The sequence below is a fragment of the Plecotus auritus genome, assembly GCF_963455305.1.
Source record: "Plecotus auritus genome assembly, chromosome: 3".
Taxonomy (NCBI): Eukaryota; Metazoa; Chordata; class Mammalia; order Chiroptera; family Vespertilionidae; genus Plecotus; species Plecotus auritus.
In genome coordinates this window covers 31670001-31694806 of record NC_137772.1, presented here as the reverse complement: position 1 = coordinate 31694806, position 24806 = coordinate 31670001, and the positions used below count along the sequence as shown (strand labels likewise).

The 24806-nt window shown below is 39.8% G+C and overlaps 1 protein-coding gene across 2 annotated transcripts in view; it reads right to left on the bottom strand.

Annotated features, from left to right (window-relative positions):
- TUBGCP3 (tubulin gamma complex component 3) overlaps window positions 1-24806 on the bottom strand; it is a 104917-nt gene that overhangs the window by 3350 nt on the left and 76761 nt on the right. For both annotated transcript variants that reach the window (XM_080659169.1, XM_080659170.1), the window contains exons 16-21: window positions 24468-24536; window positions 20071-20206; window positions 10075-10163; window positions 9814-9945; window positions 6626-6766; window positions 3681-3797 (exon numbers count right to left, since the gene is read on the bottom strand). In XM_080659169.1, coding sequence (XP_080515295.1) covers window positions 3681-3797; window positions 6626-6766; window positions 9814-9945; window positions 10075-10163; window positions 20071-20206; window positions 24468-24536 — 684 coding nt within the window. The remainder of the gene's footprint in view (window positions 1-3680; window positions 3798-6625; window positions 6767-9813; window positions 9946-10074; window positions 10164-20070; window positions 20207-24467; window positions 24537-24806) is intronic.

Below are 24806 nucleotides of genomic sequence, written 5' to 3'. Positions count from 1 at the left end.
GCAAGCCGCTGAGCAGCTTTAGCATATCATTAGCATATTATGCTTTGATTGGTTGAACAGATGACCAGACAACCAGACACTTAGCATATTAGGCTTTTATTAAATAGGATAATAATAAATGTCTAATCACTATGTTGTACACCTGAAATTAACATAATATTATATGTCCACTGTAGGTGAAAAATAAAAATCTTAACAATATACAGTGATTTCTTGTTGAGTGATGAATTATGATGATGTGTGAAGGTCACTAGAGGGATCCTACGGAATATTTCTTTCTACAGGTTTGAGGCTCTGCATGTTTATTCATAAGCAGTTAATGACAAGAAACAGTTAATGCCCTACCATTTCATACCTATACAAAGAGAAAAGGACTTTTTTCTGATAAAGAAAAGAAATCATGTGAATGGTAATGATTTACAGAGATTAAGTCTGTAATAGGGATAAAACTAGGGATTATACTGATTAAGATTACTTTTTTTAAAATGTACCAACTCTATCAGGAAAATGTGTAACCTTCACTGTCCATTTTAGAAATTAGCACGTGGACACATTTTTAAGTTATATTACTACTCCTTTGCAGCTGTACAACTCTCTTAATTAATAGTATGGAACTAATAATTAGGAATCCATTTTTAAGAACCATGAATACATACTACATGTACAACCGACTGGTCAAGAAAGCATTTAATTATCAAAACACCTATCCCACAAAAAAATGTCTGTATGGGCAAGTCTCCGCAAATTCAAGAAGACTGAAATCATATCAAGCATCTCCTCAGACCACAAAAGCATAATATTAGAAAAAAACTACAATAAAAACAATAAGAAAAATTCAAACACATGGAAGCTGAATAGTATGCTATTAAACAGTGATTGGATTACCAAAGAGATCAAAGAAAAAATTAAAAACATCTTGTAAACTAATGACAATAAAAACACAACAATCCAAAATCTATGGGACACAATGATAGCAGTCCTGAGAGGGAAGTTTATAGCGCTACAGGCCTACCTCAAAAAACAAGAAAAAATGGTAGTAAATCTTCTAACTCTACAACTTAAAAGAATTAGAAAGAGAGCAACAAGAAAAGCCCAGAGTGAGCAGAAGAAAGGAGATAATAAAGATCAGCAGAAATAAATGACATAGAGACAAAACAACAACAACAACAAAAAAAAAACAATACAAAAGATCAATGAAACCAAAAGCTGGTTCTTTGAAAGGATAAACAAGATTGAGGAACCTCTAGTCAGGCTCACCAAGAAGCAAAGAGAGAGGACCCAAATAAACAAAATCAGAAATGAAAGAGGCGATATAACAACAGACCCCACAGAAATACAAAGGATTGTTAAAAAATACCATGAACAAGTCTATTCCAACAAACTAGACAACATGGAGGAAATGGAAATGTTCCTAGAAAAATACAACCTTCCAAAACTCAATCAGAAAGAATCTAAAAATTTCAATAGGCCAATAACTATGGAAGAAATTGAAGCAGTCATCAAAAAGCTTCCAGCAAACAAAAGCCCAGGGCCAGACGGCTTCACAGGGGAGTTTTACTAAACATTCAAGGAAGATCTAAAACCTATCCTCCTCAGACTCTTCCAGAAAATTCAAGAGGAAGGAACACTTCCAAGCTCCTTCTATGAAGCCAGCATCACCCTAATACCAAAACCAGATAAAGACAACACAATGAAAGAGAATTACAGGCCAATATCCCTCATGAACATAGATGCCAAAATCCTCAACAAAGTTCTAGCAAATCGGATCCAGCACTATATCAGAAAGATCATACACCATGACCAAGTAGGATTTATCCCAGCGATGCAAGGATGGTACAATATTCGCAAATCAATAAACATGATACATCACATAAACAAATTGAGAGATAAAAATCATAGTCATATCAATTGATGCAGAAAAAGCATTTGACAAAATCCAACACCCTTCTTGATAAAAACTCTCAGCAAGGTGGGAATAGAAGGATCATACCTCAACATAATAAAAGCCATATATGACAAACCTACAGCTAACATCATACCCAATGGGCAAAAACTAAAACCATTTCCCTTAAGAACAGGAACAAGACAGGGATGCCCAATCTCACCACTCCTGTTCGACATAGTATTGAAAGTACTAGCCATTGCGATTAGACAAGAAGAAGAAATAAAAGGCATCCAAATTGAAAAAGAAGTAAAACTGTCCTTATTCGCAGATGACATGATACTGTACATAGAAAACCCTGAAGACTCCTTCAAAAAATTATTAGACTTAATAAATGAATTCGGCAATGCAGCAGGATACAAAATTAATGCCAAGAAACCTATGGCATTTCTATACACCAATAGTGAAGTTACAGAAAGAGAGACTAAAAAAGCAATCCCAATAGCAGCACAATTCACCATAGCTATGATTTGGAAACAGCCTAAATGCCCATTAGCAGATGAGTGGATTAAAAAACTGTGGTACATCTACACAGTGGAATACTATGCTGCAGTAAAAAAGAAGGAATTCTTACCATTTGTAACAGCATGGATGGAACTGGAGAGCATTATGCTAAGTAAAATAAGCCAGTCAGAGAACGATAAATATCATATGATCTCACTCATTTATGTAATATAATAAACAACATAAACTGATGAACAAAAACAGATCCAGAGAAAGGGAAGCATAGATCTGACCGTCAAACCTCAGAGGGAAGGTAGGGGAGGGTGGAGGTAAGGGGGAGAGATCAACCAAAGGACTTGTATGCATGCATATAAGCCTAACAAATGGACACAGACAACAGGGGGGCGAGGGCATGAGTAGGGGGGTGGGGGGACAATGGGGGGAATAAGGACACATATGTAATACCTTAATAAAGAAATTAAAAAAATAAAATAAAGAAATATGTCTGTATGAATATAAACCAGTCATTACTACCACTTATGAAACATGTTTCCAACAAAATGCAATAGTAGGTTAATGTTAGAGTAAGAGCACTTGCAAAAGGGACACATTTCCCCCTTAGATATACTCAAGAAAAATATAAAATTCAAAGCTATGAGGATCACAGGAAGCACACTATAAGCCTATGGTACAATGTGGTGATGCTTCATTTTAAGCTTTGAACCACATGACTATCATAGCGCACAAAAACGTAATTTTTAAAAGTTTGATTTGCCTTTCTAATTAGTTATTAGCAACCAAATGGAAAAATTCTTCATGAAAATCTTTTCATCTGTATTTTCAACATGAAAATCACACTGAGAAACAGATGAAACTGGAAACCAAACCCACAAAATAGAAATATGGACTCTGGACTAGCTTCCCTCATCAGCAACTTCAGACCTGTTCTCCCTGAGCTCAGCCCCTTGGCTGCCTGGCAGCTCCTTGCACTTACGATCCTGATGTACCTCCCTGTGCAATTCTCTCCAGGTCTTTGCTGAAGAGATGCACACTGGTCTTCCCAGAGCAGCCACTCCCTCCTGCCCCCCAACACTGATAACACTAGAACCACGCCAGGCAGAGGTTCTCAGACCTGGCTGCACCACAGGTCACAGCCAAGGTTGGGAACCACTGTGGGTGCTACTCACCACTACACTGATTGAATAATTCCTTTCTAATCATTTTGACAGCCAACAGTCAATTACAGAAAATGAGCAATGTGATTTGGAGAGCATTTTGTTACTCTAATATGTACCTGGTAGAAATGTGTCAATATTCGCAACTGGGAACACATTTTTGGTATAGACTCTTGAAATTCTTGAATCCTCTTGTTCTCTTCCTCTTCCTCTGCTGCTGTCACTCCCCACTGGCCCTGAAGAGTCAGAAGTACCAAATTAAATTGAAATCTGGATGGAAGAAATTGTTAATGTAGGGCTGAAATCTGGATGGAAGAAATGTCAGGGGTTGAGGGGGGAGGTGCTTTCTATGTCCCTCTGTACTACTAAGAACTTCTATGATAATTTTCTGATGCCAAACTGTTCTCTAGCTTACTTTATCCCCAATTAATAATGTACCTTGGAAATACATCAATACATGTGAGTAAATACAGAAGTCCCTCAGTGTTTTAAATAACTACAGTATTATACTTTAAAACATGTAACAATTTTGATAATTTGTCACAAACAAGTCTTTTGCTATTACTAACAATCCTATCTAATAAATAGGGAATATGCTAATTGACCATCACACCCTCACAAAGATGGCAGTGCCCAAAGCCACAAGATGGCGGTGCCCAGTCCCCTCAGCCCCACCGGGGCAGCAGGCATGCAGCATGGCTGGGCCCGCCCCCAAGGCAGGTCCGGCCGCTCTGCGCACCTGCCTCCAGAGTCCCCCAGTCCCCTCAGCCCCCCAGCCGCCCAGGGCCAGCCCAAGGCGCAGGCAAGCCTCAGATGTTGGCTGCCCAGCCACCCAGGGCCAGCCGGAGGGACGACCAAACGACTGAACAAGCAGGCTGTGTGGTGCGACCAGGCCGGCAAGGGGGTTAGTGAGGAACGACTAAACGACTGAACAAGCAGGCTGTATTGGGCAACAAGGCTGCGTGGGGTGACCAGGCTGGCAGGGGGGTTAGTGAGGGACGACCAAATGACTGAACAGCAGGCTGCATGGGGTGACCAGGCTGGCAGGGGAGCAGTTGGGGGCAACCAGGCCAGCAGGGGGGACTGTTGGGAGCGACCAGGCCGGCAGGGGGTGGCAGTAAGAGGCGACCAGGCTGGTGGGGTGGGGGGGTAGTTGAGGGCAACCAGGCCAGAGGGGGGGTGCAGTTGGGGGCAACCAGGCCAGCAGGGTGGGCAGTTGGGGGCAATTAGGCTGGGGGGGGGGCAGTTAGGGTGACCAGGCCGGCGGGGAGGGCAGTTAGGAGTGACCAGGCCGGCAAGGAGGGGGCAGTTGGGGGCGACCTGGCTAGCAGCAGGGGGCAGTTAAGGGTGACCAGGCCAGCGCGGGGTCGGGGGACAGTTAGGGGCGACCAGGCAGGCAGGCAGGTGAGCGATTAGGAGCCAGTGGTCCAGGATTGTGAGAGGGATGTCCAACTGCCAGTCTAGACAGGCAGTCAGACATCCCTGAGGGGTCCCGGATTGGAGAGGGTGCAGGTTGGGCTGAGGTGACCCCCCACCCCTGTGCACGAATTTCATGCACGGGGCCTCTAGTACTGTAATAAACAGCCTTGTGTCTTTCCATCACTTTGCATATACTTTTAATGCAGATGGTATACATAAAAGTGGAACCAGATGGTTCAAAGACTGGCACCCCTTAGACCTTGCTGAGAGTGAAGCAGGCAGAACCAGCTTCCATCAGACTCTCAGCAATCTCAGGATTCTGAGATCTCGTTATGAGTCTTTTTGCATAATCTCTTCAAAATGTCAGTGGACCTTAGGTCTAAACGATTGCTTCATAAGTTACTTTGCCTAATGAATTTAAATAATTTCTCAGCTTTTAGATCTTCTCCTGTATCCATCCCTAAGCATATCTGAATAAAATCCACTGAATAAATTTGACTTATTATGTAGATCTTGTTCTACTCCAGCACTGATGGTTAACAGTCTGGAGAGAGAATCGTCGCCCCCCACACACACACAACTGGCAGCCATCCTATTATCAGAGTATGAAAATCCTAAAGACTGATTTTTGTAGATTTTCATAGTTTAGTAATTTTCCAGAAGAGCAAATTCTCTGGAGCATCTGGGCAGTTTTAAACATCACAGATGTGGCCAGCATTTACTGAATAACTATTAAATACTAAATAATTGACATATTATTACCACATGTAAATAAGTAACTCACTCCTATTTACAAAAAGGAGCTATGTCTTAGAGAAGTCAGTCAAGCCACCACAAGGCACAAAGCCGGTGAGTTGGGGTTGGGGTTGAACTTCAGTCTGTCTGGTGGCTAGGCGTGTCTCTCTATGCATACAAACTCTGACATTTCATCATCACAGACAACCACACCTGGCAAAAAACAATGAAGCAACTACTACTGTTTCTAAAATATCCAGAAGAAATAATTTGTGCTCTAAGTTGTAAAATTTTCAAGGTGAACATGATCCTCTATCACTAATTTTAAGGCAAAAAATACTCAAAAATAAAACTTATCAAGACACATTAACCGAAATAATTCTGTCACTAACCCAAGAATAAGCATCTTAAAAAAGTAAAAGATTATACAAATTATATCAAACACAAAAAATCTCATAAACAGCCAAACTTGCTCAATAAATCTTCATAATTCAAGGTAATGGAAGATACAAAATACTTTAGTGAGGTCGCTGAAAATAGCCATACGTGTAGAAATTTGGTTCCCATAAGTAAATATGAATCCACAGCTTCAAACAGAAAGCAATGCAGAGTCAGGTACCACTCTGATAACAGCAGCAATACACAGATATCAGCATCTCGACACTTACTAATGAAAAGTGGCAAGAGATTTGTGATTCTTGTGAAAATTGTCAGCTTTATTTTTTAAAGCATGATGGTAGTGATGGTGACCACTCCCTTTAAAACAGCTCTTCCTCAGGACTCCAAATGTGGATGTGAGCACAGTCTCAGTTTTAGGAACGTTTCAGCATGAAAACTATTTGTTGTATTTATTATAATGGCAATACGTTCATTATTTAAACTGATAAATCCACTAGTATAAAAACCATACCTCAGCTTCACGCTGCTTCTTTTTCTCTTCAAACTGTAACCGTCTCTGCAGCTCTTCCAGGGCAGCTCTGTATATCGCATCCTGAGTATTCTGAAGTTCAATGATTTGATCAAACACGGCTCTAAGCTGGTTTAAAAGTGCCTAAAGAGATGACACTTTTTTTATGAATACAGCCTCAACATACTAAGTTTTCCAAATAAAATATTGATAATTAGTAATAAGATACTATAAAACAAGATACTAACTTACATTCTCAAAATGCTCATTATTTGTTCATTCATTCGTTATCAAACATTTACTGAACATCTACTATGCAGCAACACTATACCAGGTCCTGGAAAAATCCCATAGTAATTCTGTATCACCATAGCAACACCAGTATGACATACCCCAAGCTCTCTATGCAAATTACCTCCATTCTTCACAAAAACCTTACAAACTTGAAGCGCTACCCCAAGTGTCAAAACTACTAGTAAGTGGTTGAGTCAGGAGCTGGACTATTCTACAGTTCAGAAAGGAAAGGAAGGGAAAGTACTTCAAGGGTTTTTGTGGTTTGGTGATTCATAGAAAAACCACACACCAAGATTATAAGAAAGGAAATTCTTAATAAAATATATATATTTTAATTCAGCAAGGTTTTTATAAAAAATAGTATCATATTTTATACCAGGAATGAAAAGGTGGTTGCCCACTGGGAAGGGGAAGGGGGACTCTAAATGTGTTGAAACATATCAATGCCACAGTACATTTCTCTAGCTCACTGCCTGTGTTGTAGTGGTCTTCAGTATACAGCTACCATACTTTAGTTATTCTTTCTCCTAGAGCAGCACGGCAAGAAGTAAACAGAATGAGACCTATAGCACAAAATCATCATTTATGTAAATAAACACTATATCCATGAAAAATTATATATACACTAGTGGCCCAGTGCATGAAATTCATGCACGGGGGGGAGGGGGGGGGGGGGGGGGGGCGGGCCTCAGCCTGGCCTGCACCCTCTCCAATCTGGGACCCCTCAGTGGATGTCTGACTGCTGGTTTAGGCCCGATCCCACCGGCAGTTGGACATCCCTCTCACAATCCAGGACCACTGGCTCCTAACCACTCACCTGCCTGCCTGCCTGCCTGCCTGATCGGCCCTAACCACTCTGCCTGATGGCCTGCTCACCCCCACTGCCCGCCCCCCCCCCCCGCCCCGCCAGCCTGCTCACCAACTGCCCCCCCCTGCCAGCCTGATTGCCCCCAACTGGGCCCCCCTGCCAGCCTGCTCACCCCCAACTGCCCACCCCTGCCGGCCTGCTCGCCCCTAACCGCCTCTGCCTTGGCCCCGCCACCATGGCTTTGTCCAGAAGGACTTCCGGAAGGTCTCCCAGTCTAATTAGCATAGTACCCTTTTATTAGTACCCTATGTAATAAAAGGGTAATATGCAAATTGACCAAACAGCAGAACAACTGCTATGATGTGCACTGACCATCAGGGGGCAGACGCTCAATGCAGGAGCTGCCCCCTGGGGTCAGTGCACTCCTACAGGGGGAGCGCCACTCAGCCAGAAGCCCTGAGCTGGGCTCATGGCTGGCGAGTGCAGCAATGGTGGCAGGAGCCTCTTCCGCCTCCACAGCAGCGCTAAGGATGTCTGACCGATGGCTTAGGCTCACTGGCTAAACCATCATTCGGACAGAGGGACTCCCCCGCCCACCGAGTGCATGAATTTTCATGTACTGGGCCTCTAGTAGATATATACGTGCGCAAAGTTATATAGAAAACACATTGACATGGGCGCCAATGGTGCAAAGGGGTCAGGGGGAACCTAACAAACATGAGAGTTCTTTCCTGGACTGACGACATCATGTGCCACAACTTAAGAGAATCACCTTTATCCTTGGCCATCTCAGATTTTTTAAAAAACCATTAATAATTTGAGGAGGAAAAAGATAATTTCAATAGTCAGGGAGAAAAAATTGTGTGTTAAAATTTAACAACCACTTGCCCTAGCTGGTTTGGCTCAGTGGATAGAATGCTGGACTGTGCACTGAAGGGTCCTGGGTTCGATTCCAGTCAAGGGCACATGCTCAGGTTGCAGGCTCGATTCCCAGTAGGGGTCATGCAGGAGGCAGCCAGTTAATGATTCTCTCATCATTGATGTTTCTATCTCTCTTTCCCTCTCCTTTCCTCTCTGAAATCAATAAAAATATATTTTTAAAAAAATTTAACAACCACTGATTTATATAAAGCATTGAAACAAACTGGGACCTTGATTTGATAAAGGTCCTATCGGATGTCTTGGCAAACTTCACTGTCAATAGTGAATCAATAAAACATCTCTTTAATGTTGGCAATTAGACAAGGAGTCCCACTGGTGCTCCTAGCAACCTAAGCTAATGCCCTATGGCAAGAAAGAACAGCAGGAGGCACACCCTGTGGAAAGAAACAAAACTTTTTCATTGAATAAAATAAGACCTAAAAGGATCTAGAAAATAATGGAATAAAAAAATGGATAAAAGATCAAAGTAAAGAAGAGCATTCCGCCTGGCCAGTGAGGCTCAGTGGTTAAGCATCAACCCATGGACCAGAAGGTCACACTTCAATTCCCAGTAAGGGCACATGCCTGGGTTGCGGGCTCAAACCCTAGTGTGAGGCATGCAGGAGGCAGCCAATCAATGATTCTCTATCATCATTGCTATTTCTCTCTCGCCCTCTCCCTTCCTATCTGAAGTCAATAAAAATATATTTTAAAAAAAGAAAATGAGCATGGAGCCTGGAGGGCCCTGCGTTTTCTCACACCATTCTTCTGGACTTTCAGACAGGTTACTGTTTGTTTTGTTTTCCCATGCCTTGCTGGGTTTACTTTGTTCAGATAGTAACCCTCCACACATCAAAGCCATCACTCATGATTAGTTTTTCTCTTTTGAACAACCACAAGAGGATATTATTACACCTAGGAAATGAATGGACATTATTACATTCTTTGCCATCTTCACATCCTCTTTAGAGCGCATTCTTGTTTCAGCACTATTGTTCCAATTGTATTTACAAACAGTGCACCATGAACATTTAACTATTAATAAGATTGTCTTAATCATTACTGTGGGCATCAGGCAACTTCTAAGATTCTCCATTAGACAGGAACTCAAGAAAAGGAGACTATGATCTTTTCTGTTTCTTGTTTCTAAACCACACATCAGCCTTACTCTGGAGTCAGTGTCCAGCAGACACCGGGAGATGATAGTATCCAAGAACACCTCGTGGGCTGCAATGATGTGGTCCAAATCTTGGGCCTGCTGCACTTTGTTCCAAAGTTCATCCCAAGAACATTCAAGCACCTAGGAAATTATATGAAACTTAGATTAAGATTGTGTTCTTCCTAGTATAGTATCTTTCATAAATAACACCATGCAAAGTCATAGGACATGACTTATTTAAACTAAAATCAATGAATGACTCAAATGTACCTCAAACGTAATATAATACTGCATCTGATGAATGAAATGGACCATCTCAGATGCCAGAATGTGACAGTGATGCAGCACGCCAGAGAACTCTGCAAGAGTCAAGAGAACTGATGTTAGACACCACAGGGAAAAGCACTGAAAATCAACCCCATGCTCTCCCTCCTGTGTATCTACAATGTATCTACAAAAACAAACCAACAAAAAAACCACTAGCTTTAACTCCTCACCCTTTAAAAAGGAAACAATCCTTTCATAATCAATTTCTATGCCATTCAAGCTAAAAAAAGGATTTAGCTGTCTATTCAAGTAGCACTATATTATTTTACAGAATATAAGGAGCTAATAAAGTATGGCATAAAACAAAATAATTGTATTTGAAAATTGAATAAAAAATTTTTATCTTATAATAATGCAATACCTTGAATAAATGCAAGCTCAATTTTATGGCTTCTTTACAATTAGTCTCCCTACTGTGCATCAACATTTACTATTCCCTAGCTATTTGGAGACAAAAGAGACATTTCCTTAAGGACCCGAATGTGACCTTGTCACCTGAGAGAAACATGAACCTTGGAGGGGGCCGACTCTGCTTCTATTCTTTATGAGATTATAAAACCATCAAAAGGCTTGAAAGTCACCACGGAGCAGCCGTTCTCTGCTTGCACTTTTAATTTTTGCTCAAAAACTACCCAAGTATGATGAGACACTACTGTACATGAGGATTCAATCAGAGATGGGGCCCTCAGAGGACGGACTACATAGAGATTTAAATAGGGGTCAGACTTGACATATTCTTGTTACAACTCCAAATGCCTTTAATCAGCTACCTGGATAAATAATTTGTTGCTATATGCAGTTATTTGAAAAATCATTCTTGTCCCTTCTTCAGACAGTAATGTGGAAGTAAAATATATAAATAGGTGTGAAAAAAATAAGTCACAATATATACTTTTACAAAATACTCCAGAATTAAGTGGCACTGGGCATTTTTCTGGCCTGGTCTAACATGTACTATTTGGCCAGTGAAGAAACAGCACAGCAACCTCAGAAGATCATCACGTGCTCCAAATACACCTGATCTCTTCCACACCATTAGGAATCCGTACTCCGTGAATATGGCAAATATTCTTCAAAAGAACAGGGTATAAGTTTCACATTTCATTTGTAAGCCTAGAATGAAGAATGTACTTTATTTTTCACTGAAACTATCAAGTGGGGCTAAGATTTCTAGTCTAATACTCATAGCCTATTTAACCAAAATTACTTTTCAATGTAAAGAGCATAATAAAATGCTGTTTTAAGTGGTATTCATCCATATTACGGTTTAAGTAAGCTTCTCAGGGAAGTAACTACCATTTACTGCCATTTCAATGGTGACTACCATTTCTATTTTGGGTTTTAACCCTGAGCTGGGATGACAGACTGGATCTTCCCCCCTGGAGCCAGGCAGCCTTACCTGGAACACTGTCTATTATATGTAAACATGCAACATGCGTGCAGGTGTGCATAACACATACTGGTCCGCAAGACCTTTCTAGGGTGTGATTTCTTTTTAGTGACACAAAGTTATATAAATCTAGGTATCATTTATGGAATTTTTTTTTTTAATGCTCTTCATTTTATCACAGAATTCTGGTGGACTTTTTCATAGGGAAACAAATTGAGTAATGTCTTCATAAATCAAACATAATGACACTCAGGTCTCACTGATAGCCAATGTCTCTGAATCTACCCTCTAGTGTACCCTAAATATTTCCTAAAATGCATTGCTTTGCACATATTCACAGTGAACACTGTCAACTTGTTTTCCAGCCTTGTGAATACTGTAGTTTACGCTTATCTGCCTTGACATTTTTCTCCCAGAGAAAGTTTAACATCACCGGCAAAGCTGTAATTTCTTCATATACTCTTGTAGATTTCTTATGAAAGTATTAACTAGACTATTCTCACTGCTATCTCTGGGGGACCCTTTATTTACTATAGAAGCATAAAATATTTTTTTCGTGGCTACTTTTCACCATCTAGCTCCAAATGAATTTTCTATGCATAATAAAAGGCGCTCAATTCCAGGAAAATTCAAGTTTTTATTGTTTCTTTTAGTCTTTATTTCTTGGGGTCTCCTCTGGAGTTTTTTTTTTCACTGGAGTCACACCGACAATCAAACCTGCAGTACTTAGATATTTAATGCATTGGTTTTTAGTAGCAGGTTGTACATTTTTGCTAACATTTTTCACATTTCATTTTTGAGCTCCTTTGCAAACCAGAAATATTTTTTTCTGGCATTAAGACAGTTTGATAAGTAGACATGTAGTGATTAACTCATTAATTCTGTTGATAATCTCTGATTTACTTGAGTGTACAATTTCTCCACTACTGATTAATCTTCTAGAATCTTTAAAGTCACCCACATTTGGAAATGAAAATGCAACTGAATGACCATAAAACAAAAATATTTACAAAACAATCACCATGTAATGTTGGTGTCAACCTAAAATTCATGGCATCCAATCTCAGCTATTCCTCCATGATGTGGAAAAATCCATTATTTTCTCTTACTCTAAAGCAGCTGTTTAGCTCTCACTATCCTGAACGCTTTGACCCACCTCCTTCTCTCCACTCCGCCTCCTAGTCATGTGGAAAAGCAGCCACCAGGTGGGAAACGCCCCGCCCACCAACCTCTGGCCATGGAGCCCACACACTAACTGTGGCAGCAGCACAGCTCCAAAGCTAACCCACCTGTGCCCTAAATACCCTCTTTCTTTCACTCTAGGATTCATCAACCTCAACTTCCTTCTTCCCATCAACATTTAAAACTGCCCTTTAAACAAACAAATCTCTTCAGCAATCAGTTTTTGTGTGCAAGTGTCTTTTTGTATTCCTATAGCATCTGGTCTTTCCATGTCAAACAACTTATCACAGTGTATTGTAAGCTCTTGTTTAAGTATGCATCTTGCCCTAAGGGGCAATAAACCTGTTGACCACAGGCACCTTGTGACCACAGGCACCTTGTGTTTGTCATATCCGTCACTGGGTACCAAGGAGAGGGGCACAAAGTAGGCCCTTAATATTACTTACTGAGCGAGGGACTTAGATCGCCAAAATTAAAGCAGATAGCCTGCATTCTTCTATTTAAATAGATGACTATTTAAATTCATATCCTTTTCAAAAGGTTTCCATGACCAAGGCAAATTTAACAACAATGTTAAAATATGTGTTCTTTTCTTTTATAGTCTTAAAATACTACCAAATGTTTTCTTTCTTGAAAAATCATCTTTTCTTGTGTCTAAAATGCATCTTGATGGCACTCTCTTAAAAGAAAATCTCTGAGAATGAGTAGATCTATGGCTGCTGCTCTCGGGATACTGCCTGTTGAAAAGAAATCTGATAAAATAGTCCACATAATAAAAATCTAAAATCCCTGTAGCACTACAATTCTTTCTCTTCCCCATCTTTCTCTTTCCCATGTGAGTAATCAATCAAACACTATATATGCTGTATTTCAAAATTTCTCACTCACTCTGAACCCTATTCATAAGATTAAATTCACAATGTATAATTTGGTCCCTTAATTCCTAAAAATTACAACTTAACAACTCACACCTGAAACACCCCCTGAATCTCTTTACCCAGCATCTTGAAAATACATTTAAAACAAAGTTAAAAATATAAGTACTTGTGTTTTTATAGTTGACTCACAAAGAACTATATAATTCTAAGACTCCCAAAAACAAAGCAACATTTGCACTGAGTCCAGTAAATACAGTACATAAATACAATATATCTCCCACTAGGTTAACTTAACTGTAGACAGTTGTATGTACAAAATCCAGAATGATCATTTTCCAGTTTATTTAAGAGGTATTAGATTCATTTGTAATTCTTTACTGCCCTCTAAAGGTTGTTGATAGAACTTCAACTTTGATTTAAAAACACAAATGGCTCTTCAAGGACTTGACCATGTGGTTTTGGCATCTTCAATGAGAAGCACCTGCTCATGTGGAGATGCACCATAAACAGAGTTGAGTGTTGTTAAAAATTATAAATGTTTCTTGTTTTAAAATACCCTAAATCATTTTCTTCACAATTTCATAATCACCTCCTTCAACCTATATTTATAACTGATGCTACCATATTTTAAAAAGTGACTTCATCAAATTACCAATCTGATTTATTTCTCAAGGCTAAGGATTCAAAGGACTTGTTAAGACCCAGGATTCTCCACAGCTCTTGTGTTCAGTATCTCTAATCCTGGTTAAGGTCCTCCTGCAGACATCATCAGTCCACTGTATCATCAGGCATGTTTCAACGACTGAACAAAGGGTGCTCGCCTGAGGCAGCACTGGCCTAAGTATTTTACACAGATTTAATCCTTATAACCCAAATGAGGAAAGTGAGGCAGAAGATGAGAAAATCTGCCTGAGGTCACAGTCTGAGATCACAGCCTGATTCTGGCGTTTTGGGGACTGAGCCGGACAATGCAGCCCAGCATCTGTGCTGACAAGCCAAGCACTCGGCTTAATGTACAGCAGAGAGAACTTCTTATAAATGTATCATTAGTCAGGATGACTTGCTCATCCAGGCATACAAAAATGAGACAAAAATAAATTTTTAAAGAGAAAAATGTCTGTTCATCTTTAAGCTATTTCACTCAGTCTGGAACACTGTCTAGTGTATAATGCGTCATTATTATATTAACTACCAAGAAAGGAAAATAGCTGTCAATTAAACTAACAAAATGCCATAACACTCCCATGGCAACACGTCACCTATAAGGGAGTTGACCACCTCTCTCGCCCCTACCATGTGCAATTTTATTTCTAATAAGGACCACAATAAGAGATTATTTTAATACCACTCTTTTGGGAAAGGGATCCTCCATTTACTCCCTCCCAATATAGAAGGCTGAGAAAGAATATAAACTCACCTACATTTGTCTACTTCATTTTGTTAATTGTTATTTGAAATACAAGTTTAGTTGCCATTAATAGAGATACTTTTTAGATTAACTGAATCTAGCCAAAAAGAAAACTCCATATCACTGGAAAAATATCTTTAAACTATTTTAGTATCAACAACTTTTTTTTGTTCAGTTGAATGGCAAATATATAAAAACTAGAGGCCTGGTACACGAATTTGTGCATGGGTACCTGCAGTCCAACGCCGCCTGCAGCTCCCTGCCGCTCCTGCTCATCCCAGCCCCACTGCACCTGCTGTGGGCTCACACACAATTAGGAGAGGCTCACACTGCTACAGCAGCCATTCGCCAGCCGTGAGCCCTGCACCTGGCGCCCTCCTGAGGGGAGTGGCCTGCGGGATCAGGCTGAAACTGGCTCTCTGACATCCCCTGAGGGGTTCTGGATTGTGAAAGGGCGCAGGCCAGGACGAGGGAACCCACCGATGCATGATCAGGCCAGGGAGTGACCAGGGGAGGACTCCAGGGCGTGTCCAGCCCTGTCTTGCCCAGTCCTGATTGGGGCTGGCTGGGGAGGGACATGGGAGGTTGGCCAGCCAGGGAGGTAGGGCTCCAGGGTGTGTCCAGCCCATCTCACTCAGTCCTGATCACCCGGACCACAGGAGCGTCTGTCCCCTAGTGGTCAGTGCACGTCATAGCGACTGGTCGACCAGTCAACTGTCTGACCCATGGTGGTCAGTGCCTGTCATAGTGAGCAGTTGAGTAGCCTTAGTATATTGTTAGCATATTACACTTTGATTGGTTGAACAGTCACCGGACGACCAGACACTTAGCATATTAGGCTTTTATTATATAGGACTAGAGGCCCAGTGCACGAAATTCATGCATGGAGGGGTGTGTCCCTCAGCCCAGGCTGCACCTTCTCCAATCTGGGACCCTTCAAGAGATGTCCGACTGCCCATTGAGGCACGATCCAGGTAGAATCGGGCCTAAATGGGCAGTCGGACATCCCTCTCACAATCCAGGACTGCTGGCTCCCAACTGCTGGCCTGTTTGCCTTCCTGATTGCCCCTAACCCCTTCTGCCTGCCAGCCTGATCACCCCCTAACCACGCCCCTGACAGCCTGATTGATGCCTAACTGTTCCCCTGCCAGCCTGATTGCCCTTAACTGCCCTCCCCTGCAGGTCTGGTCACCCCTAACTGCCCTCCCTGAAGGCCTAGTCACCCCTAACTGCCCTCCCCTGCAGGCCTTGTCCCCCCCCAACTGCTCTCCCCTGCAGGCCTGGGTCCCCCCCAACTGCCTTTCCCTGCAGGCCCGGTCACCCCCAACTTCCCTCCTCTGCCGGCCTGGTCACCCCTAACTGCCCTCCCTTGAAGGCTTGATCGCCTCCAACTGCCCTCCCTTGCAGGCCTGGTCCCTCCCAACTGCCCTCCCCTGCTGGCCTGATCACCCACAACTGCCCTCCCTTGCAGACCTGGTCCCTCCCAACTACCCTCCCCTGCTGGCCATCTTGTTGCGGCCATTTTGTGTCCACATGGAGGCAGCCATCTTGTGTGTTGGAGTGGTGGTCAATTTGCATATTACTCTTTTATTAGATAGGATAGAGGTCTGGTGCATGGGTGGGGGCCAGCTGGTTTGCCCTGAAGGGTGTCCTGGATCAGGGTGGGGGTTTCCTTAGGGTGTGGGGCAGCCTGGGTGAGGGGCCTGTGGTGGTTTGCAGGCTGGCCACACCCCCCAGCAACCCAAGCGGAGGCCCTGGTATCTGGGGTTTATTGATCTTCTATAATTGAAACTTTGTAGCCTTGAGCGGAGCCAAGCCTCCTGCTCACTCTGTGGCCACAGCCATTTTTGTTGGGATTTATTTATCTTCTATAATTGAAACTTTGAAGCCTTGAGTGGAGGCCTGGGCCCGCCAGGGTGTGCGGAAAGCTTGGCTTCCTCCATTGCCGGGGAAACCCAAGCCTCCTGCTTGCTGTAGCTCCATGGCCGCAGCCATCTTGGTTGGGTTAATTTGCATACCCGCTCCTGATTGGCTGGTGGGCGTGGCTTGTAGGTGTAGTGGGGGTACGGTCAATTTGCATATTGCTCTTTTATTAGATAGGATGGGTATAAACATCTGGGTAGACCATTATCAAAAATTCCTGTCCTAAGCACATCATTTTCAAGGTTAACTATTTACTCCAACACATTTATGTTGATGAACATTATTAAAATGATTCCTAGGGTGATGATTACTAATACTGTACATATGATCAAACCACCTACACACACTGTGCATACATGTAGAATTCCAAAGGATGTTTACAGAAGCACTTTATAGAATTGTTTTATATTTTTGCCTCAGATTTATGGTTGGCAGGACATTACTAAATTTGCTGCATTAACAAGCCTAACTACCTGGCTGATTTCCATGCATTAACTTGACTGGCCACTAACAAGTTTAAAACACTTCCTTATAAACTAAAGGTAAGAACATTATACCCCAAAAGAAACAAGGACAAAAACCACACAATTTTCCTCAAGAAACACAAATGACAAGAGAAAGAGGAGAAGGGGAATGGGAAGGGGAGGGGAGGGGAGGGGAGGGGAGGGAAGGGGAGGGGAGGGGAGGGGAGGGGAGGAGAAAGAGAAGTGTTTATACTGATCAATAATTTTAAAGACATTTTAAAAATTAAAATAAACTTCCATTTTCACCTATCCAAGTGATAATTTGTTTGAATATAATAATCCAATGTTAGTCACAAAAATAGCTATGCAGACAATTTTCAAGCAGGGAGAGCTGTGCTTATGGGGAAGTAAATTAAATTGTTATAACTTTTCTGAATGTAAACAGACAATACGTACCAATGAAGTTAAAACAGAAACACTAAGTATTAGCAGATATAAAGTAAAACTAGAATTCATACTGTTCACCCCACAATTCCATTTCCAATTTATTTATTCTAAAGAAATATTCAGAGGCTTATATAAATATATACGTACCAAAAAAAAAAAAAAAAAGCTTATGGCATTATTTATATTAGTGGGGAAAAAAGTTTAAATAAAAGGACTATGCATTCAACAAAAAGAAAATATTATACTATTAAAAACATTTTAGAAGTTGTTTTTTTCTTAATCCTCACCCAAGGATATGTTTTTACTGATTTTTAGATAGGAGGAAGGGGAGTTGGAGTGGGGGATGGGGAAGAGGGAGAGAAACATCACATATGAGAGAAACATAGATCGGTTGCCTTCTGTGCACTCCCTGACTGGAGATCAAACCCGCAACCCAGGCATGTGCCCTAACCAGGAATTGAACCAGCAACCTTTTGGTGCACAGGACAATGCTCAACCAAACTGAGTCACCCTGGCCAGCCTAGAAGTTTTATTAAGGAAAAAGGATTAGTGAAAGAAGCTGAAACTAAACTCTATATAATAGGATCAAGTAAAATTAAAGTTATTAATTATATAAAAGATAAAATATTTTTTCCCATACATAGACAATTGATCAAACAAATGTATTAGTTATCTTTGAAAGAAAACAAAACTCATAGCTGATTACTCAATACAAGAGAAAAGCAAATTTATATAGACGTTGCTAAGCTGATATTCAAATCAGAAAAATGTATCAGAACCAGCTATTATTTAAAATTGTTATAGAGCTTAGATTTCCCAGGGCTAAACATAATACGAATGCTTATTTTGAAGGAGAAGAGTGATGCAGTGACAAAGTATTTGCTTCAGATGGGATTGATCTAAATCAGACAATAAGAAAGATGCTGGCACAGAGAAGTGACAGCTAAGAACCGCTCTACTCAACAGTATTAAAAAGAACGCAGAGAAGGAGCACAGCAGGTAAACTGAGTAACTGGCGAGTGCACACCCAGGGAATACGTGAGTAATCCTGTGACACACCACGAGAAAGGCTCCTGAGATGCAGGGCCAAGAGACAATGCAAGGTTCTCTCCTCAACTGATTCCTCCTCCTGCCTCCTTTCAAGAGGCACCCACGTGCCAGTCACTCCACATTTACTAGACAGTGGCTGCTGAAGGCAGTATTTACTGTGCACAACCATTACAGCATTTAAAAGAAAATGTTCCCCTCACTTCCTTCTCAGCTATTTCAGAGGATCCCTCTGATTAATTTTCCATAAAATGAGTCCAGAGGAAGCTAGGCCAAGAGCATGAGTATCATGATCCACTGGAAAAGACCTGCTGGGAACAGAGAAAACACAGACACTCAGTAGAAACTGTCGATTCCATATGTCAGCACATGGACAGGTGCCCTCTAGACCCCAGGCTTCTGGGGTGCCATTATCCTGGAGCTTTGGAGATGCTCAAGGACCAGCCTTGACCTAGGAAGCAAGCATAGGTCACATCTGCCTTCCTTCAAACAACTGCTTCTTTTTAAATAATTACTTTCACCAATTAAAAGATTAAGAATATAACAGTTTAGTTCTTCTTTAAAGACATACTTGTTGAAATATTTTCTCAACGGCTTTGACCAAATTCAAATTCAATATAAAGATTTCAAAATTATTCATAATTGAAATCATTCAATATTTATAACATTAAAATAAACGTGGACTATCTGAGATGAGAATTTTTACTATAGCTTTTAATTGCAAAATAATATTATAAAATATGTCCATCTTCTGGTTTATGAACCAAAACAAAACATTAAAGCAATATACAAATAGACTTAATTAAAACACTAAGTGAGTGTTAAATGAGCCAATAATTTATTAAACAACTTTCTTTCCTTAAAAGTAATTATTTTTAAATCAAAGAACACATATGAATACTACAATGAAAAACAAATGGGATTCTAAAATGAATTTCATGGTCTAAAAAAATCTAACTTGACTCAATGTTGTTGTTTTTCTGATTTGCACTGAGGTCAACATAAGCAATATTACAAATGAACCTTATCACAAAAGCCCAATCCAAAAGCACAATAATGAATCACTTTTCAGTTCAATTACTTTTAAGACAACTTTCATTTTTGCTAAACTGCTGGACACAACACAGAGGGTGAAGTTGCTGGTATGCATGCACCAGGTGGGACACACAGTTCACCTGACTGCCTTCTGATGAGGGTTACCTGGCATATTTCTCAGGAGCTTCGCGTTACACATATGCCCCTTCCGTATGTCAGTGAGGATATATTCCATTCGCTTAGCCCGCCAAAGGAAGTTAAACACTCTTAGATAGTGGCTCATGCATTCTCGAGTAAATACCTAAAAACAACAGCAGAAGACAGGCTGATAGTATTCTGTGACATAAGGATTCTCCCAATACAGGTCTCAATAATTTTTCCTTCTTTAACAAAAAAGCTAGAGCAGAGAACACATAATCAACTCTAATAGATGCTAAGTAGTATGTAAGCAACTAATATGGTACATTTTAAGAAAGTATCATTATATAACAACGACATTGATTATTTACATGCTAAACAGCATGCTAAGTAAACACACAATAATAGACAGTACATTATTTTATGCCAATTTTACAGATGGGGAAACAGAGACCTAAGCAAGGTCACATAGCTAGTAAATGGTCTAGTGAGATTTTTAAACCTAGCCTAACCCTCGTCTAAAATGTGGAATCTTCATAGCAAGTCCAAATGCACAGCAATGTTTTCCATCCCCACCCACCTGAAGGATAGGTGAGGGTGGTGAATCTCATGGAAGGAGGACCAAGAAGAATCTTCTCATCTGAAAAGAGGCCTCCAGGTTATTTGAACACATGTACTTATTGCTTTTGAAGACAGTAGTTTCACAACCAGGGAGAATAAGCTCTGTGGGTAGGAATAGGGACAGGTCTACTTTCTATGCTGACCTCCCTCCTACAGTGGCCAGATTTAGCAAATAAAAACAGAACACCCTATTAAATTTGAATGTCAGATAAACTATAATTAATTTTCTAGTGTAAGTATGTCTCATGCATAAAGGTAACAGGGTTTTCTGCAGATTTCAGTCAAACACTTTTCTGACACAAATATGTGTGCAGCACCGACATGGGCACATTTTCATCCCTTTCTAATACCTCCAGCACATTTAACATGACCTGATTTACAGAGAACCCATTTACATGTGTTACTGAAAGTAACTGGTCTGAGCAGGGCCTGACACTCAGCAGCAGGTCAAGGCTGGGCATTCAGGAGTGCACGCTCTGCTCCTAGAGAGTCTGCTTCTCACTCTTGCACCCCAGCTTTGTACGTTCACGCCCTTAGGCCTTGACTCACATTACTGCCCTATGACGTAGCCCAGTGGTCGGCAAACTCATTAGTCAACAGAGCCAAATATCAACAGTACAACGACTGAAATTTCTTTTGAGAGCCAAATTTTTTAAACTTAAACTTCTTCTAACGCCACTTCTTCAAAATAGACTCACCCAGGCCGTGGTATTTTGTGGAAGAGCCACACTCAAGGGGCCAAAGAGCCGCATGTGGCTCACGAGCCACAGTTTGCCAACCACGGACCTAGCCCATCATTCTCTTCTGCCCAAATCCCACCTGTGCCTCAAGGACAAAGGCCATATCTTTCCCTGGTCTCACCATTTCCCCTCTTTAGACACCCAGAACACTTACTGCTTGACCCTTACAATTTTAGCACTTAATTGTAGAATGTTTTACCTTGTCTTATTTTGTATATTCTTGGCACTTTTCACCTGTTACAAGGACTATCTGTTCATTCTTCTGTATACCTTTTTGTGCCAGTATTTGGTAGGTGCTCAATACTGATGATTACATGTCTAAATAGGAGTGATTAGGAGCTGCTTTGAGAGATTCCAACACCAACTATGAATGTTTTAGAGATTACCCATTTGGATGTGCTGCTTACACTATTAATATTCTTGCAATTATTTAAATAAAGGGTGACCAAATTAAATAATTTTACAAATAAATTAAAGGATTCCTTGCTATACAAATAATATCTTACAGGGCTCCCTTAAGTGCCAAACTCCCCGAGCACATTTAACATGACCTGATTTACAAAAATTCTGTTTAATAATAATTCATGTTCCACTGCATTTACACAGGGAAAAACATCCTTCACATTTTGGTTTTGCTAGGTATATATTCTTTCAGTTCATTACCTATTTGTAAAATAAAGTTCAGATAAAAGTAAACAAATATGCTTCTGATACCTTATCTAACACCCTGGAGACCAATGGCAGAAATAAATGGATTTTATCCTGCCCATTATCAAAAAGATTAAAGATAATCTTTCCACATCCCTTTTCAGAATTAATAAGAAGCTAAAATTATATGTTATATAAGATATAATTATATAGCTAATATAGGATATGTACTATTATAACTAACTGTACAAAAATGACAATCTCAATTAATGAGAATAGAAAGGGAATAGATAATATGGTAAATTAAATTTAACAGGGAAAAAGCAGAAAACCCATTCTCTCTAAAAATTTGACTCTAAAAGTATACTTTTAAATGCAATTGTAATCGTCCTCTCTTACCTTTCTTGTAATTTCTGCATACCACTGCATAAAATTTAATCTGATAGTTAAAAATTATTTCAATTTTTAATATTAGTCTGAATACCTGCAGTTGTACAATAATATGACTATAAGTAAAGCCATTTAGCTGAAAATATACTAACCCAGGACATAAACTAACCCTAAGACTAGAACGGCAAAGACCAGACATTCCAGGGATCATTTCCCATAAGATGTCTCTGGAAGACCTTGCTAATCAATTATGAGACTCTTTTCTCCTTCCCAATTCAACCCACTGGAGTTGGTACCTATTGGCCATAGATAGGAATATATCCTTAATTTGTTTTTTAAAATAAATATTATTATATAAACTTCCTTTGACTCTTTCTACTAGAGTTTTCAAAACTCTAAAAATTTTTTAGATATTGCACGATTGATAGCATACACATGGTTTGCAACGCCTGAACTTTGATACTCACTAGTAAGAGCTGCAATATTATGAAATAACCATTTCAGTTTTATAGACCATTTTCAGTTTATCTATCACTCAAGGCACTTACATTTTGTGAAATAATTGATACAACTGTTTTTACTATGGTATCTTTATACTATGAAAAAATATGTAATGTATACAACATTAACAAATTAGATAATATGAAAATTTCTAATTTAAATAATTTGTTAAAATATCCTGTTTTGGATATTAAAATTATTTAAAACGTTTAGGATATAAGTCAAAGGTGAAAACATTTTATTCCTATCCTTGGCCTGTTCCATGCCTCTCTAAAAAAATAAGTGTGTTTAAAATATGGAGTTTGAGATTTATGATCAAGGTATTTATCTTTTAAATATTTTAGTAACTTAGCTTATTGTTTACTCTGCTAAGACAAGTTTGAATTCTTAAAATATAAAGATTGACTTTCAAAATGACCAAATTAGTATTTGCTAGGTAAAGATATCACTTTTAAAAATGTATGTGTTGATAAACTAGAAAAATTGTTGTATGAGGTTGATAACAAAAAGATTTAAAAATTAATTTGAATATGACCAAAAATTAAATTTGTAAGCAGTTACACATTTAAAATCTGGTAGATTTGGTCTGGTAAAGTTTAAACATTAGTAACTTATTTGTAAAAAGAACTGCACCAGTAGCTACCATTCACAGTAGACACGAGAGAGCCATTTGCCAGTGGCAAAAATCTGTTAACTTGGAAGTGAAAAGAGGGAGGGTATGGCTTTGATGAAACTATTTTAGCAGCATGTATGGCTTATCCCTTGAGAGGTAGAACAGCCATGGAGTCAGAACTCTGTAAGAACCACTAAGGAGAAATTTTAGACCCAAAATATATTACTTCTAAACAGAGTACTTTTCCCAATAATTAAAAAAATGAATGTCCTTTCTCAATATTTCAGATATAAAAATGGCTGAAATAAGTTCAAAGAGGTATCTCGGCTAAGGAGATTCCATGCCAGTCTGAATAAAGAAAGAATGAGCACTTAAGAAGGGGCATTTAAATTGCAGGCCCCAAAAAGGCAACTCTGCTGGTCAATCTTTCATGACCTGTTTAAAAGAAACAGTACTTTCCTTTATGCATGGTAAAAGCACTATGAACAATAGTGCTGCTATTTCCTCATCAGTTGAAATGAATACTAATTACCAAATTGTATCTAAGTAAAAATACAATTTCCCTAAAATACATTTTATAGTTCCTTTCAAGTTATCCTAAATTAGTTACTACAGTCTAAGAATAATGGAACAAAATGAATATTCATTTATTAAATACTTGCTAAAACTTGTGATGGAACAACTGATATTTTTAAGAATTCTTAAAATAATACACCATTTCAGCACTCATTAATGATTATTTAAAACACACACACAATTTGGGCTTAAATATTCATTAACTTGAGTATATCGTAGATGTCAAGTGATCAGTTTAGTTAAGTTCTTACAGAAGAAAGCCAATTCTAAAACAGCAAAATGCTTAGCAATCTAAATAGCTGTGACTATTATAAAAATACTCAGAATGATCTTACAGTTGCAATCGGTCCATCAACATGGTAGTCCAGGCTGAAGACATCCCACCCAGTGTCACCTGGAGACACCTAAGAGCAAAAACAAACAACGGCAGGACTTACTACCACCAGTGTTAAGCTTAATGCCAAAGAACTAGTCAAATCCTCAAAGTAAAGGCAATAAAATAAAACCCAATTTTTAAAAACTGCTCAACAGTTTTGAGTGTTAGCTGCATGACAGCAGAGAACTGCATTTTTTGTCACCTCCTGGATCTTCAGCATTTAGACAATGACACGTGCACAGTAGGTGCCTACAAATATTTTTGGAATGAATGTAATATTTTAAAATGAATATTATAA